Below are 19,511 nucleotides of genomic sequence, written 5' to 3'. Positions count from 1 at the left end.
AGCTGAACCTGATGTGATTACATTCAAATTTAAATTGGAACATCTCCGCGCCCTGCTTAAGGAGGTGTTATCTACTCTGGATGATTGTGAGAATTTGGTTATTCCAGAGAAATTATGTAAAATGGACAAGTTCCTAGAGGTCCCGGGGCCCCCCGAAGCTTTTCCTATACCCAAGCGGGTGGCGGACATTGTAAACAAAGAATGGGAAAGGCCCGGCATACCTTTCGTCCCTCCCCCTATATTTAAGAAATTGTTTCCTATGGTCGACCCCAGAAAGGACTTATGGCAGACAGTCCCCAAGGTCGAGGGGGCGGTTTCTACTCTAAACAAACGCACCACTATACCCATAGAAGATAGTTGTGCTTTCAAAGATCCTATGGATAAAAAATTAGAGGGTTTGCTTAAAAAGATGTTTGTTCAGCAAGGTTACCTTCTACAACCAATTTCATGCATTGTTCCTGTCACTACAGCAGCGTGTTTCTGGTTCGATGAACTAGAAAAGGCGCTCAATAAAGATTCTTCTTATGAGGAGATTTTGGACAGAATTCATGCTCTCAAATTGGCTAACTCTTTCACCCTAGACGCCACTTTGCAATTGGCTAGATTAGCGGCGAAAAATTCTGGGTTTGCTATTGTGGCGCGCAGAGCGCTTTGGCTAAAATCTTGGTCAGCGGATGCGTCTTCCAAGAACAAATTGCTTAACATTCCTTTCAAGGGGAAAACGCTGTTTGGCCCTGACTTGAAAGAGATTATTTCTGATATCACTGGGGGCAAGGGCCACGCCCTTCCTCAGGATAGGTCTTTCAAGGCCAAAAATAAACCTAATTTTCGTCCCTTTCGCAGAAACGGACCAGCCCCAAGTGCTACGTCCTCTAAGCAAGAGGGTAATACTTCTCAAGCCAAGCCAGCCTGGAGGCCAATGCAAGGCTGGAACAAAGGTAAGCAGGCCAAGAAACCTGCCACTGCTACCAAGACAGCATGAGATGTTGGCCCCCGATCCGGGACCGGATCTGGTGGGGGGCAGACTCTCTCTCTTCGCTCAGGCTTGGGCAAGAGATGTTCTGGATCCTTGGGCGCTAGAAATAGTCTCCCAAGGTTATCTTCTGGAATTCAAGGGGCTTCCCCCAAGGGGGAGGTTCCACAGGTCTCAATTGTCTTCAGACCACATAAAAAAACAGGCATTCTTACATTGTGTAGAAGACCTGTTAAAAATGGGAGTGATTCATCCTGTTCCATTAGGAGAACAAGGGATGGGGTTCTACTCCAATCTGTTCGTAGTTCCCAAAAAAGAGGGAACATTCAGACCAATCTTAGATCTCAAGATCCTAAACAAGTTTCTCAAGGTTCCATCGTTCAAAATGGAAACCATTCGAACAATTCTTCCTTCCATCCAGGAAGGTCAATTCATGACCACGGTGGATTTAAAGGATGCGTATCTACATATTCCTATCCACAAGGAACATCATTGGTTCCTAAGGTTCGCATTTCTGGACAAGCATTACCAGTTTGTGGCACTTCCGTTCGGATTAGCCACTGCTCCAAGAATTTTCACAAAGGTACTAGGGTCCCTTCTAGCGGTGCTAAGACCAAGGGGCATTGCAGTAGTACCTTACTTGGACGACATACTGATTCAAGCGTCGTCCCTTCCACAAGCAAAGGCTCACACGGACATTGTCCTCGCCTTTCTCAGATCTCACGGGTGGAAAGTGAACGTAGAAAAAAGTTCTCTATCTCCGTCAACAAGGGTTCCCTTCTTGGGAACAATAATAGACTCCTTAGAAATGAGGATTTTTCTGACAGAGGCCAGAAAATCAAAACTTCTAAACTCTTGTCAAATACTTCATTCTGTTCCTCTTCCTTCCATAGCGCAGTGCATGGAAGTAATAGGTTTGATGGTAGCGGCAATGGACATAGTTCCTTTTGCGCGAATTCATCTAAGACCATTACAACTGTGCATGCTCAGTCAGTGGAATGGGGATTATACAGACTTGTCTCCGATGATACAAGTAGATCAGAGGACCAGAGATTCACTCCGTTGGTGGCTGTCCCTGGACAACCTGTCACAGGGGATGAGCTTCCGCAGACCAGAGTGGGTCATTGTCACGACCGACGCCAGTCTGGTGGGCTGGGGCGCGGTCTGGGGACCCCTGAAAGCTCAGGGTCTTTGGTCTCGGGAAGAATCTCTTCTCCCGATAAATATTCTGGAACTGAGAGCGATATTCAATGCTCTCAAGGCTTGGCCTCAGCTAGCAAAGGCCAAATTCATACGGTTTCAATCAGACAACATGACGACTGTTGCGTACATCAACCATCAGGGGGGAACAAGGAGTTCCCTGGCGATGGAAGAAGTGACCAAAATCATTCAATGGGCGGAGACTCACTCCTGCCACTTGTCGGCAATCCACATCCCAGGAGTGGAAAATTGGGAAGCGGATTTTCTGAGTCGTCAGACATTTCATCCGGGGGAGTGGGAACTCCATCCGGAAATCTTTGCCCAAATTACTCAATTGTGGGGCATTCCAGACATGGATCTGATGGCCTCTCGTCAGAACTTCAAGGTTCCTTGCTACGGGTCCAGATCCAGGGATCCCAAGGCGACTCTAGTAGATGCACTAGTAGCACCTTGGACCTTCAAACTAGCTTATGTATTCCCGCCATTTCCTCTCATCCCCAGGCTGGTAGCCAGGATCAATCAGGAGAGGGCATCGGTGATCTTGATAGCTCCTGCGTGGCCACGCAGGACTTGGTATGCAGACCTGGTGAATATGTCATCGGCTCCACCATGGAAGCTACCTTTGAGATGAGACCTTCTTGTTCAAGGTCCGTTCAAACATCCGAATCTGGTCTCACTCCAACTGACTGCTTGGAGATTGAACGCTTGATCTTATCAAAGCGAGGGTTCTCAGATTCTGTCATTGATACTCTTGTTCAGGCCAGAAAGCCTGTAACTAGAAAAATCTACCACAAAATATGGAAAAAATATATCTGTTGGTGTGAATCTAAAGGATTCCCTTGGGACAAGATAAAAATTCCTAAGATTCTATCCTTTCTTCAAGAAGGTTTGGAGAAAGGATTATCTGCAAGTTCTTTGAAGGGACAGATTTCTGCCTTGTCTGTGTTACTTCACAAAAAGCTGGCAGCTGTGCCAGATGTTCAAGCCTTTGTTCAGGCTCTGGTTAGAATCAAGCCTGTTTACAAACCTTTGACTCCTCCTTGGAGTCTCAATTTAGTTCTTTCAGTTCTTCAGGGGGTTCCGTTTGAACCCTTACATTCCGTTGATATTAAGTTATTATCTTGGAAAGTTTTGTTTTTGGTTGCAATTTCTTCTGCTAGAAGAGTTTCAGAATTATCTGCTCTGCAGTGTTCTCCCCCTTATCTGGTGTTCCATGCAGATAAGGTGGTTTTGCGTACTAAACCTGGTTTTCTTCCGAAAGTTGTTTCTAACAAAAACATTAACCAGGAGATAGTCGTGCCTTCTTTGTGTCCGAATCCAGTTTCAAAGAAGGAACGTTTGTTGCACAATTTGGATGTAGTTCGTGCTCTAAAATTCTATTTAGATGCTACAAAGGATTTTAGACAAACATCTTCCTTGTTTGTTGTTTATTCTGGTAAAAGGAGAGGTCAAAAAGCAACTTCTACCTCTCTCTCTTTTTGGCTTAAAAGCATCATTAGATTGGCTTACGAGACTGCCGGACGGCAGCCTCCTGAAAGAATCACAGCTCATTCCACTAGGGCTGTGGCTTCCACATGGGCCTTCAAGAACGAGGCTTCTGTTGATCAGATATGTAAGGCAGCGACTTGGTCTTCACTGCACACTTTTACTAAATTTTACAAATTTGATACTTTTGCTTCTTCTGAGGCTATTTTTGGGAGAAAGGTTTTGCAAGCCGTGGTGCCTTCCATCTAGGTGACCTGATTTGCTCCCTCCCTTCATCCGTGTCCTAAAGCTTTGGTATTGGTTCCCACAAGTAAGGATGACGCCGTGGACCGGACACACCTATGTTGGAGAAAACAGAATTTATGTTTACCTGATAAATTACTTTCTCCAACGGTGTGTCCGGTCCACGGCCCGCCCTGGTTTTTTTAATCAGGTCTGATAATTTATTTTCTTTAACTACAGTCACCACGGTATCATATGATTTCTCCTATGCAAATATTCCTCCTTTACGTCGGTCGAATGACTGGGGAAGGCGGAGCCTAGGAGGGATCATGTGACCAGCTTTGCTGGGCTCTTTGCCATTTCCTGTTGGGGAGGAGAATATCCCACAAGTAAGGATGACGCCGTGGACCGGACACACCGTTGGAGAAAGTAATTTATCAGGTAAACATAAATTCTGTTTTTCTCTTATTTTCTGTAAAAAAAAAAGCCATCTTTTTCTTCAAAAAGTCAACAGGATTAAATCAATAAACTGTGTTCTGTGTCTGGCATTAAGATTTAATGACGTTATTCACTGTTCCTTTGAGAATGTGGGAAATATAAGAAATATTACAAATCAATGCCAATAAAAACTTTGAGTTTTGGAGAGAATTGCATCATTGTAATGCACAACCTACTGGAATAGTTGCTATAAACTATTTTTTCCATATGTGCAGGATATAATATGCCTTTTGTTGTGCACTTAACACAGTGGTTATTAACCTTTTAGAACAGAATCTAGATCTTCGATATACACTGTTGTAAAATGACCAGGTTTTCTATGTAAATAGAGGAAGACTTACTATGAAGGCTCATATTACTGATGATTAGGTTAAAGATCTAAAATGCCCACTAATTATAAAGTAAATCAATCAGGTTACATTGCATATTGACCATTCCCACTGGTGGTTCCCACAACTGTTTCCACTCTGCCCCACCCTAATTCTAAACACATTCATACACAATTTAACTGAACATTATACTCAATAGTTTGTTCTGCTTTTTTTTGTGAGCTTATATACTTATATATATATATACTTATGTGAGAGGTTTCACTATCAGCCAATGAGCAATAGAGTTCCAGGACCTAGATTTACACAGTCAGGCAATTTCTGTTTGTTTCTGTAAGTAGCTTTTACACAAAAAGTATTTTCATTAGGCCAAATTACAAGTTTTGCGGTATGGCTATACCGTTGAAAAATTGGCCTTTGCATTTGGAATGGCAGATCTTCCGTATTACAAGTAACGGCGGTACCTCTATACCGCAAGCATTTTAGCCTGTACCACAACTCTCCATTCCGCACTCAAAAAATGGCTTTTGAGTGTGGAATTTTCAGGTCTTCCGTATTATAAGTTGTTCAGTCAGGCTATTAAGCTAGCGTTATAGCTTATACCGCCACGATCGATTCCGCAATCAAAGACCAGTAGTTATGGATTTTGCAAAACAAAAATGTTTCACAAAACTCATAACAAAAATGTTACTAACACCATAAACTGCCATCCTCCCGAATCACAAATACTTTATCAAACTTATTAACCCCTAATCCGCCACCCACCCACATCGCCAACACTAAAATAAAGTATTAACCCCTAAACCGCCGACCCCCCACATCACCAACACTAAATAAACCTATTAACCCCTAAACCGCTGACTCCCCACATTGAACACTAAGAAAAATTTTAAAAAAAAATTACATTACCAAAAAAAAAAAACACTAAAATTACGAAAAATTAAAAAACACTAACGGCTAGATTACGAGTTTTGTGGTAAGAGGTGCTCGGTGCTAACTTGCAAGTTATTGTCGCCGCTCACCTCCCTATAGCGCTGCTATTACAGGTTTACAAAAAACGGGCGTTAGCAGGCAATATTGCAGCGTAGAGCAAAATTGAGCTCCATGCCGCACTCCAATACCAGCGCTGCTTTGAGCTGGTTTTCCGTGCTTGTGCACTATTTCCCCATATACATTAATGGGGAGAGCTGGCTAAAAAAAGCCTAACACCTACAATAAAGGAGCGTAAAGCTCCGTAACACAGCCCCATTGATTCCTATGGGGAAACAAAATTTATGTTTACACCTAACACCCTAACATAAACCCCGAGTCTAAACACCCCTAATCTGCCGCCCCCGACATCGCCGCCACCTACATTACAGTTATTAACCCTTAATCTGCCGCCCCCAAAATCGCCGCCACCTACAGTACACTTATTAACCCCTAATCTGCCACCCCCAACATTGCCGCCACCTACAGTACACTTATTAACCCCTAATCTGCTGCCCCCGACATCGCCAACACCTACCTACACTTATTAACCCCTAATCTGCCGCCCCCAATGTCGCCGCCACCTACATTACAGTTATTAACCCCTAATCTGCCACCCCTGACATTGCCCCCACCTACCTACACTTATTAACCCCTAATCTGCCTCCCCCAACGTCGCCGCCACTATACTAAAGTTATTAACCCCTAAACCTAACCCTAAGTTTAACCCTAACACCCACTAACTTTAATGTAATAAAAATAAATCTAAATAAAACCTACTATTAATAACTAAATAATTCTGATTTAAAACTAAATACTTTCCTATAAAATAAACCCTAAGCTAGCTACAATATAACTAATAGTTACATTGTAGCTAGCTTAGGTTTTAGTTTTATTTTACAGGCAAGTTTGTATTTATTTTAACTATGTAGAATAGTTGTAAATAGTTATTAACTATTTACTAGCTACCTAGTTAAAATAAATACAAATTTACCTGTAAAATAAAACCTAACCTGTCTTACACTAACACCTAACCTTACACTACAATTAAATAAATTACATTAATTAAATACAATTAACTAAATTATAAAAAAAACACTAAATTACACAAAATAAAAAGAAATTATCAAATATTTAAACTAATTACACCTAATCTAATAGCCCCATCAAAATAAAAAAGCCCCCCCAAAATAAAAAAAAAACCTAGCCTAAACTAAACTGCCAATAGCCCTTAAAAGGGCCTTTTGGGGGGCATTGCCCCAAAGAAATCAGCTCTTTTACCTGTAAAAAAAAATTCAAACATCCCCCCCAACAGTAAAACCCACCACCCACACAACCAACGCCCCCAAATAAAAAAGTATCTAAAAAACCTAAGCTCCCCATTGCCCCGAAACGGGCATTTGGATGGGCATTGCCCTTAAAAGGGCATTTAGCTCTTTTTCCGCCCAAACCCTAATCTAAAAATAAAACCCACCCAATAAACCCTTAATAAAACCTAACACTAAGCCCTGAAGATCCACTTACATTTTTTGAAGACCGACATCCATCCTCAAACGAAGCGGCAGAAGTCTTCATCCAATTGGCAAGAAGTCCTCAACGAAGCCGGGAGAAGTCTTCATCCAAGCGGACCGAAGTCTTCATCCAAGCCAGCAGAAGTCTTCATCCAGACGGCATCTTCTATCTTCATCCATCCGGCATGGAGCGGCTCCATCTTCAAGACATCCGGCGTGGAGCATCCTCTTTTGATGGTCGCTGAAGAATGAAGGTTCCTTTAAGGGACGTCATCCAAGATGGCGTCCCTTGAATTCCGATTGGCTGATAGAATTCTATCAGTCAATCGGAATTAAAGGTGAAAAAGTCAATCAGCCAATAGGATTGAGCTGGCATTCTATTGGCTGATTGGAACAGGAATCCTGGGAAGCTTAGGTTTTTTAGATAGGTTTTTATTTGGGGAGGTTGGTTGTGTGGGTGGTTGGTTTTACTGTTGGGGGGTTGTTTATATTTTTTTTTACAGGTAAAAGAGCTGATTTATTTGGGGCAATGCCCCGCAAAAGGCCCTTTTAAGGGCTATTGGCAGTTTAGTTTAGGGTAGGTTTTTTTTATTTTGGGGGGGCTTTTTTATTTTGATAGGGCTATTAGATTAGGTGTAATTAGTTTAAATATTTGATCATTTCTTTTTTATTTTGTGTAATTTAGTGGGGGTTTTTTTTGTAATTTAGTTAATTGTATTTAATTAATGTAATTTATTTAATTGTAGTGTAAGGTTAGGTGTTAGTGTAAGACAGGTTAGGTTTTATTTTACAGGTAACTTTGTATTTATTTTAACTAGGTAGCTAGTAAATAGTTAATGACTATTTACTAACTATTCTACCTAGTTAAAATAAATACAAACTTGCCTGTGAAAGAAAAATAAAACCTAAGATAGCTACAATGTAACAATTAGTTATTAGGTTTATTTTACAGGTAAGTATTTATTTTTAAATAGGAATTATTTAGTTATTAATAGTAGGTTTTATTTAGATTTATTTTAATTACATTGAAGTTAGTGGGTGTAAGGATTAGGGTTGGAGGTTAGGGTTAGGTTTAGGCGGCAATGTTAGGGACAGCAGATTAGGGGTTAATAATATTTAACTAGTGTTTGCGATGCAGGAGTACAGCGGTTTAGGGGTTAATATGTTTATTATAGTGGCGGTGATGTCAAGCGGCAGATTAGGGGTTAATAATTTTATTTTAGTGTTTGCGATGCAGGAGGGCCTCGGTTTAGGGGTTAATAGGTAGTTTATGGGTGTTAGTGTACTTTTTAGCACTTTAGTTATGAGTTTTATGTTACAGATTTGTAGCGCAAAACCCATAACTACTGACTTTCAGTTTACGATATGGATCTTGACGGTATAGGCTGTACCGCTCACTTTTTGGCCTCCCAGGCAAACTCGTAATACCGGCGCTATGGAAGTCCCATTGAAAAAGAACTTTTGGAAAGCTGCGGGTAGTTACGTTACGTTACGGCCAAAAAAGTGTGCGGTGCAGCTAAACCTGCAAGACTCGTAATACCAGCGGTAGTAAAAAAGAGCCTTAACGCTGCTTTTTCACTCATACTTCATAACACGTAATCTAGCCGTAAGATTGCAAAAAATAATAAACGAAATTATCCAAAATAATAAAAATTAAGCTTAATCTAAAAGCCCTATAAAAACAAAAAAGCCACCCAAAATAAAAACACCCCCTAAGCTAATAATAAACTACAAATAGCCCTTAAAAAGGGCCTTTTGTAGGGCATTGCTCTAAGTTAAACAGCTCGTTTACCTAAAGAAATTACAAAGTCCCCCCAAATTAAAAAAACTAAGTTTAAAAATTACCTTAGCTCTTTAGTGCCCATTAAAAAATAAATCCCTAATCTAAAAAAAACACCCCTCTCAAATCAGCCAATAGGATGAGAGCTGCTTAAATCCTATTGGCTGTTTAAATCAGCCAATAGGATTTAAGCAGCTCTCATCCTATTGGCTGATTTGAAACTATTTTTTGTAATCGTAGTTTTATTTTTCGTAATTTTAGTGTTTATTTTTTTGGTAATGTAAGTTTTTTTTTATTTTTTCTTAGTGTTAGGATTTTATAAATTTGTAATTTTTGTATAGTTTAAGCTTAAGTTTTTTATTTCACAGGTAAGTTTTTATTTATTTTATGGTAGTTATAATGTAAGTTTAATTTAAAGTTAGGAGGTGTTACACCCGATATCCAAACAATACACACAGCTAAATACAAAACTACAGGGAGTGCAGAATTATTAGGCAAATGCGTATTTTGACCACATCATCCTCTTTATGCATGTTGTCTTACTCCAAGCTGTATAGGCTCGAAAGCCTACTACCAATTAAGCATATTAGGTGATGTGCATCTCTGTAATGAGAAGGGGTGTGGTCTAATGACATCAACACCCTATATCAGGTGTGCATAATTATTAGGCAACTTCCTTTCCTTTGGCAAAATGGGTCAAAAGAAGGACTTGACAGGCTCAGAAAAGTCAAAAATAGTGAGATATCTTGCCGAGGGATGCAGCACTCTTAAAATTGCAAAGCTTCTGAAGCGTGATCATCAAACAATCAAGCGTTTCATTCAAAATAGTCAACAGGGTCGCAAGAAGCGTGTGGAAAAACCAAGGCGCAAAATAACTGCGCATGAACTGAGAAAAGCCAAGCGTGCAGCTGCCAAGATGCCACTTGCCACCAGTTTGGCCATATTTCAGAGCTGCAACATCACTGGAGTGCCCAAAAGCACAAGGTGTGCAATACTCAGAGACATGGCCAAGGTAAGAAAGGCTGAAAGACGACCACCACTGAACAAGACACACAAGCTGAAACGTCAAGACTGGGCCAAGAAATATCTCAAGACTGATTTTTCTAAGGTTTTATGGACTGATGAAATGCGAGTGAGTCTTGATGGGCCAGATGGATGGGCCCGTGGCTGGATTGGTAAAGGGCAGAGAGCTCCAGTCCGACTCAGACGCCAGCAAGGTGGAGGTGGTTTGGGCTGGTATCATCAAAGATGAGCTTGTGGGGCCTTTTCGGGTTGAGGATGGAGTCAAGCTCAACTCCCAGTCCTACTGCCAGTTTCTGGAAGACACCTTCTTCAAGCAGTTGTACAGGAAGAAGTCTGCATCCTTCAAGAAAAACATGATTTTCATGCAGGACAATGCTCCATCACACGCGTCCAAGTACTCCACAGCGTGGCTGGCAAGAAAGGGTATAAAAGAAGAAAATCTAATGACATGGCCTCCTTGTTCACCTGATTTGAACCCCATTGAGAACCTGTGGTCCATCATCAAATGTGAGATTTACAAGGAGGGAAAACAGTACACCTCTCTGAACAGTGTCTTGGAGGCTGTGGTTGCTGCTGCACGCAATGTTGATGGTGAACAGATCAAAACACTGACAGAATCCATGGATGGCAGGCTTTTGAGTGTCCTTGCAAAGAAAGGTGGCTATATTGGTCACTGATTTGTTTTTGTTTTGTTTTTGAATGTCAGAAATGTATATTTGTGAATGTTGAGATGTTATATTGGTTTCACTGGTAAAAATAAATAATTGAAATGGGTATATATTTGTTTTTTGTTAAGTTGCCTAATAACTATGCACAGTAATAGTCACCTGCACACACAGATATCCCCCTAAAATAGCTATAACTAAAAACAAACTAAAAACTACTTCCAAAACTATTCAGCTTTGATATTAATGAGTTTTTTGGGTTCATTGAGAACATGGTTGTTGTTCAATAATAAAATTAATCCTCAAAAATACAACTTGCCTAATAATTCTGCACTCCCTGTATGGAAAAAATGTTGACCACAGACTTATCAAGCTGGAAAAACAAATCAATATCTTGGATTGGCAGAATTAATGTTGTAAAAATGAATGTCCTGCCTCAACTTCTCTATCTTTTGCAAACTACGCCCATACACCTCCCTATACACTATCTTAACAAAATACAATCACTAATAGAGCAATACATCTGGCAGGGATCTAGGCCCAGAATTGCAAGAAAGAACATGTACTTACCGAGGGACAGGGGTGGATTGGGAGTGCCTAATATTCTCATTTATAAAGAGGCTATAATGCTGCACAAGCTATTGGATTGGTGCACAAACAATAACAATAAACAATGGGTCCAGATTGATAGGCACTTACTGGGTCTTTGCAACGCTGGGCTGACAGCCTGGATACCTCACAAACATAGATCCACTAACATAGCACAATACCCCCTCCTCACAGACTTTTTCACAACATGTGATAAATTAATAAGCACATTCACTAACATCTGCAATATCTTGTCCCCCATGTCCTCCCTATGCCACAATCTGGACCTGCCCTGGAATTACAAAGACACTTCACTAGATGTCGGGTGCCACATTAAGGGCAGAACAATATCGCTCTTCCGCGAAAATAAAACACATTGACCCCCTGCCATCCAGGAGATGCACCCTGAGATTCCTCTTAATTGGTACGCCTATTCCCAAATCTGCCATTACGTAGACACTCACCCCAAGAAGCATCACCTAACTAGAAACACAACTCCATTTGAGACCCTATGTTACTCAGAAAACACCCCAAAACACGCCATATCAAAATTGTACAAACTACTACTAATCAAAGAGCCACAACTCTTGCCCTCTTACACTAACTCTTGGGACAAGGAACTGGGCATTAGCATCGCTGCTAAGGACTGGTTGACTGTTTTTAACAATACAAAGCGCTCATCAATATCCACAAGAGTCCTTGAAACCAATTTCAAATTCTTAAAGAGATGGTATCTAACCCCCAGCAGGCTACACACTATCTACAAAACGGCTAGCAATAAGTGTTGGAGGGGATGTGGAGTGATAGGCACCCCCACACACATATGGTGGCAGTGTAATAAATTAGACACGTTCTGGCTGGCGGTTCTCGAGCGCATGTCAGATGCAATAGGCAAACAACTACCAAATGACCCACAGATCTTATTATTTTTACTCCTGCCCAAGCTGCACAATAGTAATGCTAGGGATCTAATGATCCTTATGCTAAACAGCGCTAAAACCCTAATTCCAAGACATTGGAAATCCTACAATATTCCGACTGAGAAAGAATGGGAGGACCAGGTAGAGAGTTTCCTGCAACTTGAAAGATATCACCACCTCCAGTCGGGCTGATGAGTTACACACAAACTCAAGCTATCTTTATGGAATCAGAACAAAGAGCGACACAAACTTAGAATCCACTAACCCCCACTATACCTGACATTAGGTCTTGCCCTCAGTCACCCTTTTAGCTAGCTGCCAGTGTCCTATGTAAGATAACAAATGTAAGATATAAAAATAAAGAATACTGTATAAAAATAAAGAATATAAAAATAAAGATAAAGAAAAAGGTGAGAGTAGATAATATTGCTAAATGTATTATACTGGTGCCACCCTTAAAAAATATATGCAGTAGAATCAATATAGAGAGACTGAAATTCAGAGCATACATGAATACTCTGAAAAAGCAAGGGTTTAAATATAGGCACACAGACAAGTAAATATGAAAAATTCCAATTCATTTATTAAGTTTCCCATATCACATTAGTGAAACATTGTTTGAGCTTAGCCACACCATATAAAGTGAAGAATATATACAATATAAAAAAACCACCACAAAGTGTATGGTAAAATGCAAAATGATGGGACATAAACTAGCTAAAGCATACGTATGCTACCAAGACCTATTGGGATAATGTGTCGCAAACAGGTGTATATTAAGGTGTTATCTCTATAACAATCTATGCTACTAATAACAGTCAAGCATGCTAAATATCACAGATGTAGTAAACATCACTATAGCAAAAGTAAGCATAGGTATAAATAAAGTCCACAATAAGTAAATATGGAGCAAAGGGTATACAAATCTTGTTGCAAGCTGGATCAAAAGTAGTGATTATAGAACAGATATGCACTTATCTTAAGCGTGTGATTCCTAAGCGCTTCTAGAACCGTGTAACGCTATCATAGCATGTGACGTCACTGGAGGCGGGACGGTGAGACCGTCAAGTATCTCTGGTTGGTAGAATAGATGGGAGTGCCTCCACAGGTCTCCGTTGTGTGTCCGCTCAACCACCAATGAAAGGACCAGGCTTCCACTAGGTTATACAGGCGTTGTTAGATAGTAATAGAAGAGCCAGGCTTCCTTACTATAAACGGACAACTTTGATTACCAAGATGTACCTCAGCGTGTTTCCACAAATACAATGCTTGTCAGAGATGGATCACAGATGTAGATAAATAGTAATGAAAGAACCAGGCTTCCTTACTAAAAACGGACAGCTTTTCTTTACCAAGATGTACCTCAGAGTGTTTCCACAAACACAGTGCTTGTCACAGTTAAATCACATTTCTCATCAAAATGAGCGATCCAGACTTCCCTTTTTCCAGACTAGGATATCACATAAAAAGAGCATTTTCAAGGTGTTGCTCCTAGTTTAGCAAACGTAATGCAAATGTCCCAATAAGTGAAATAATAATCACTTTAAATTGCTTTACCACATTTATCTAATATAAGATAGGAGCAAAGTGGAATATACTCCTGGGGTTTAAAACACAGCACAGCCAACGACCGTTTCACCCCCACAGCAAGTGTGTGTCACAGGAGCTCATCAGGGCATACACACTTGCTGTAAGGGTGAAACGGTCGTTGGCTGTGCTGTGTTTTAAAGCCCAGGAGTATATTCCACTTTGCTCCTATCTTATATTAGATGAATGTGGTAAAGCAATATAAATGCTGCCATCGAGTGCTCTGGCATATAAAAAAACATTCTTGTATAGCTACTGCTATATAGTGCTCCAGTCACGTGCATGCTCCTGAGCTTATGTCCATGCTTTTCAACAAAAGATAAAAAGAGAACGAAAATATTTGATAATAGAAGTAAATTAGAAAGTTGTTTAAAATTGCATGCTCTTTTTGAAACATGAAAGAAAAATATTGTGTTTCACGTCCCTTTAAAATAGTGCATAGCGTATAATCAATTAAAATGTTTTATAATCACAAGTAAACAAACTGTCATATTTTAATGCTGCAATAGAATTAGTTTAAATTGTAGATACAAAATAAATTACAAATAAAACTGGAACATGCTTTTTTTATTTACAGGGAATTATTTAATGTCCAGTTATCTGCACTATTCCTGTACTATTTTGTTACTTTTCTAAATGGATTATGTATTTAAAAATAATACCCAATATTCAAATACCCATTTAAAAACAGCTTCAGTTTCATTTCATTTTATTCCACATTGTTAACTGCTGACTGATTTGCCATATACTATATTTGACAAATGATGTATGAAAATAACATTGTGTACCAGATTTTGCCCTTTTGCAATTGGAATTGCAGCAAATACCACTTTATATCTGTGCCAGCTATTGCGTGGTGGGCATAATGGGCATTTTGTTTGTTGTTGATAACATGTAAATTTCATACTGCAGTATTTTTCCCCCTCAAGTATAAGTCTATATAGTATTATACATATTTTTATATTTTTAATATTCCTATTTTAAATGGGGTTTTTTTCTGGGGGTTTTTCCTTAGGTTATGAAAAGGACACTGGATTTTGGAGAGATTTTGGGTTTGGAATGACATGTCAATATCGTTCAGATTTCATTAATATAGGTGAGCTGCATTTGTGCATTGCTGTCCTCTACTGCCATCTACAGGAAAAAAACATGTATGTCTAGAAATATTTGTTAAAACCTTGGTGTGTGGGGGCATTGCATCCTTACAAATGGTAATAAACTCCAATAATGTCTTTGTATTACAATCAATTAAAGAAACCTGCTTTATTTTTTGTCAGTTGTTTGATTAATCCTGCTATGGTATCTGTAGCAATATCATTATTGTGAATTAGTGCTACTGATTTATATTGTTCTGCTTATTTGCTCAAAATAAATGCATTACTCATTTTAAAGGGACACTGTACACTAGATTTTTCTTTGCATAAATGTTTTGTAGATTAACCATTTATATAGCCCACCTGGGAGTGTTTTTGTGACAATGTATAGTTTTGCTTATTTTTTAATAACATTGTGCTGATTTTCAGACTCCTAACCCAGCCCAAAAGTATCAGATGTAGCCTTAAAGGGACAGTAAACCTACAACACAATGTTATATAATTCTACACATGGTGCAGAATTATATAACATTAGCTTAGCACCAACTTTATACAAAAAAGGACTGCAGAGATATTTTATTCCAAAGTTCATTTTTCCTGAACGCCGTTCCTGGCTCTACTTAGCATGTCTTTCTTTTCATAAGTGCTTCGCGGGCACGCTGTCTAGTCACAGCGAGCCCGATCGTGCCATTAAACTCCCGCTACCAGACCAGGCCAAATAGCTGATACGATTTAATTGTATTACAAGCTGCTCCTTTTAGATTGGTTGGATTCCCTCTATCTCTCCACCCCCACTGGGAAGTTGATTTTTGCTTCTGCCTCTTGCTTTTGAAATACTTTTAAATTAGCATCAACTTAAATTATCATTGTTATTTTCTCCTTCAAAACAAGGTGGCAACTTTCACTAGTTCTGGAAATATGTTGATAGCTACAAGATTACAGTTTTTCATTTGTTCACAGCATTCTCCAGAAGCCTGCAAGTCTTGCATAAGGCACTGTACATACTCTCTGCTGTCCTATTAAAAAAGTAACTTGGTCCTACCAGCAAATCTGCCTTGTTAAACACATGTAACTAACAAGTGGGCTGACTTCTGATAGATAAACCACCAAACAGATTTTCAGTAGAGGGAATTGATTTAACGTCTATCAACAGATTTGCATGAAAATGAATTGGGGATCTTTCATTATTTTTTATTGTATTATACTCAAAACAGGTCATATCCATAAGTTCTAGACTAGACTTTTATTTTACGGAAAACGTGTGGATTAGTAAAGTGTTTTTTTTTCCAACTAGTAACTTTTTTTTCTCCTGATTTTAGTATTTATATTTTTTTCCAACCTGATTACATACCATGTGGCATTCTTATTAACTTACAATATGAATTGAAGTCCCAGCTTTCTATGGTTTAACATAGACCTTTATTCCAAAATCATCCAACCAAAACCATGCCTAAGAGCCTACATCAGGCTTGAATTGTTCTCTGTTGTTTTTTTAGACCCTAATGATATGATTCTGGAATAAAGGTCTATTTTAAACCATAGATGGATGGAACATCAATTTTTAAAATATTTTTCTGGTGACCTCTCCATGTCTGTTTTGTAAGTGATGTCTTCCATTTCTACATATTGGACTCTCATTAACTAACATTGTATACTTTGGTTTTCTTGTTTTATAGGTGGATTTGATTTAGATATCAAAGGTTGGGGTGGAGAAGATGTTCATCTTTATCGAAAATATCTTCACAGCAACCTAATAGTGGTTAGAACAACAGTGAAAGGACTATTCCATCTCTGGCATGAAAAGCATTGTGTGGATGAACTGACTCCGGAGCAGTACAAGATGTGTATGCAGTCCAAGGCTATGAATGAGGCCTCTCATGGACAACTTGGCATGTTGGTATTTAGACATGAGATTGAGGCGCATTTACGCAAACAGAAACAGAGGATTCATGGAAAGAAATCATGATGGCCAAAGATTACTGTACACTGTGTGCACAAATCAGTATGTTCTTAAGCCCCAGGGCGTAAAGAACACAAAGCAGCCATCAAAACGTTCAATAGGAAAGGAGAACGAAGAAGATTGACAGCTTAGACATCTTGCGGTCCTTTTTATGTACGCACCAGAAGGTGCTAAATATTTACAGAGTTCATTAAAGAAGATTTAATGAACCTTCCTGACACAATGACAAAAGCAATAAAGTATATTTATTGCCGGCATATGAGTAATGAAACGTGCGCACGTGAAGACACTCACCAAGGAATACCTCCCAGGCAGTCGTGTAACAGCAGCAATAATTTGCTGCTTTGTAAGTGCACTGAAATAACTGCCAAGTGGAATGTACTTGTTAGATGACAAAGTGAACGGATGACACTTTATTAGAGTGCAGCAATAATCAAACAACTTTGTTTTGCCATTAAGCTGGGCACATAGAGCATAAATCTAAAAGGAATGTGCAGTAAAGTCCAGCTATTTACACTTTTTTTTCTTTAAGTTTATTATATATTTATATAAATATATATGCAAAGCTACAGTTCTTTCAGAGGAAAAAAAAATGCTGCACTCTTTATGCAAAATAATTTAAATGTAGTAAAGTGAGGTCACAGATCCCCTATCACATTAAATTATTTTGTATCTTGAGAAGATTTCTTCCCGTTGTTTGACAGAACTGTTGTCTCATTCATTTGTCACTTTATCCATAATTCAGACAAAGCATGCAATTAAAAAAAATGTGTTTTTTTTCTTTGGTATAGAGCTCTTAGCTCTTTATGGCCGCTGAATTTGCAACAATGTTTGTGGCACTGTTATACGTTTGTTTCGTCTTCACATCATAGAATGCTGAAGACATGCACGCTCCTTAGCTCCTATAGGCTCTTTAACAAAGGATACCAACGGAATAAAGCAAATTTAATAATAGAAGTAAATTGGAAAGTTGTTTTTAATTGCATGTTCTCTCTGAATCATTTTTCCCCCCTTTAATTAATCCTTGGCCAATATTGATTATATTCTAGACCAATTATTCACAGTATTATGAATGATTAAGTTGTGAATTTTAAATAAAGCTTTCTGGGTATCAATATATATATATATATATATATAGCCTCCGGCAAGGCTAAGTATTGCATATCAAAAAGTATATAAATAAATAAGTCCCCAAACTCAGTATATAAAAAGATGAATTCAAATTTGATTAACTATAAGAAATCCAAAAAAAACATATTGGAAATACTCCAAAATGTAAAAACACCTAAAGATTGGGCGTCCCTAGTATAATAAAAACCCAGCACTAGCAATAATAATGCAAGTATAATGTAATGTCAATAAACGTAATCAGTGCAAGCCGAAATGAGCTTATTTGTCATGATGGTATAATTATAGAAATACTGATCACACAATCTATGGCTCTTAATAGCGATCAATCAGATAGCACAAGACGGCACAAAGTGGCACTTAATGGCTCATTATTTATACAGATTGAACTTTGTGCACAATGTATTAACAAAGAGTTATACAACTAAAACATTTATACCTTCAGACCCATAATACCTACTTTTGACATTGGTGCTGTGTCATTAAAGGGACAGTATACACTCATTTTCATATAACTGCATGTAATAGACACTACTATAAAGAACAAGATGCACAGATACTGATATAAAAATCCAGTATAAAACTGTTTAAAAACTTACTTAGAAGCTTTCAGTTTAGCTCTGTTGAAAAGGCAGCTGGAAAGCCCACTGCAAGTGGGAAATAAGACACTCCCCCCCTCCCCCTTCTTTTGCATATGAAAAGACCCTTTACACAAACAGGAGCAAGCTGGAGAAGGTAGCTGACGGTATTAAAATAAAACTTTGGGGCTTGGTTAGGAGTCTGAAAATCAGAGCAATGTTATTTAAAAATAAGCAAAATTATAATTTTTTTTAAAAAACAAACTTTATGGGCTTTATAAATAGATAATCTACAAAACATTTATGCAAAGAAAAAATGAGTGTATAATGGCCCTTTAAGTGCAACTTTGTGCTTTAGTGCCATTTTGCGCTTTCTGATGGATCGCTGTTAAGAGCCATACAGCTAGATTACAAGTTGTGCGTTAGGCTGAAAAAGCAGCGTTAACAGGTCCTAACGCTGCTTTTTCCCTACCGCTGATATTACGAGTCTTGCAGGTTTAGGGGCACCGCACACTTTTTTGGCCTTTACCGCGAAACGACTTACGTAAACCTTGTAAAGTCTTTTTTCTATGGGACTTCCATAGCGCCGGTATTACGAGTCTGTCCTGGAGGCCAAAAAGTGAGCGGTACACCCCTACCCCCGTCAAGAGTCCTAACGCATTTAAAAGTCAGTAGTTAAGAGTTTTATGGTACAACGCTGTAACATAAAACTCGTAACTAAAGTGCTAAAAAGTACACTAACACCCATAAACTACCTATTAACCCCTAAACCGAGGCCCTCCCGCATCGCAAACACGAAAATACATTTTTCTTCTGTTATGTGTGATCAGTCCACGGGTCATCATTACTTCTGGGATATAACTCCTCCCCAACAGGAAATGCAAGAGGATTCACCCAGCAGAGCTGCACATAGCTCCTCCCCTCTACGTCAGTCCCAGTCATTCTCTTGCACCCAACGACTAGATAGGATGTGTGAGAGGACTATGGTGATTATACTTAGT

General features: G+C 39.0%; 1 protein-coding gene across 1 annotated transcript in view; it reads left to right on the top strand.

Moving 5' to 3' along the window:
- CSGALNACT1 (chondroitin sulfate N-acetylgalactosaminyltransferase 1) overlaps positions 1-17,921 on the top strand; it is a 290,025-nt gene extending 272,104 nt beyond the window's left edge. Inside the window, exons 6-7 of the mRNA XM_053703210.1 lie at positions 14,766-14,846; positions 16,521-17,921. Of these exons, the coding sequence (XP_053559185.1) occupies positions 14,766-14,846; positions 16,521-16,810 (371 nt within the window). The 3' untranslated portion in view covers positions 16,811-17,921. The remainder of the gene's footprint in view (positions 1-14,765; positions 14,847-16,520) is intronic.
- The last annotated feature ends 1,590 nt before the right edge of the window (positions 17,922-19,511 follow it).

The sequence above is a fragment of the Bombina bombina genome, chromosome 2 (genome assembly GCF_027579735.1).
Source record: "Bombina bombina isolate aBomBom1 chromosome 2, aBomBom1.pri, whole genome shotgun sequence".
NCBI lineage: Eukaryota > Metazoa > Chordata > Amphibia > Anura > Bombinatoridae > Bombina > Bombina bombina.
This window is presented reverse-complemented; position numbering and strand designations above follow the sequence as displayed.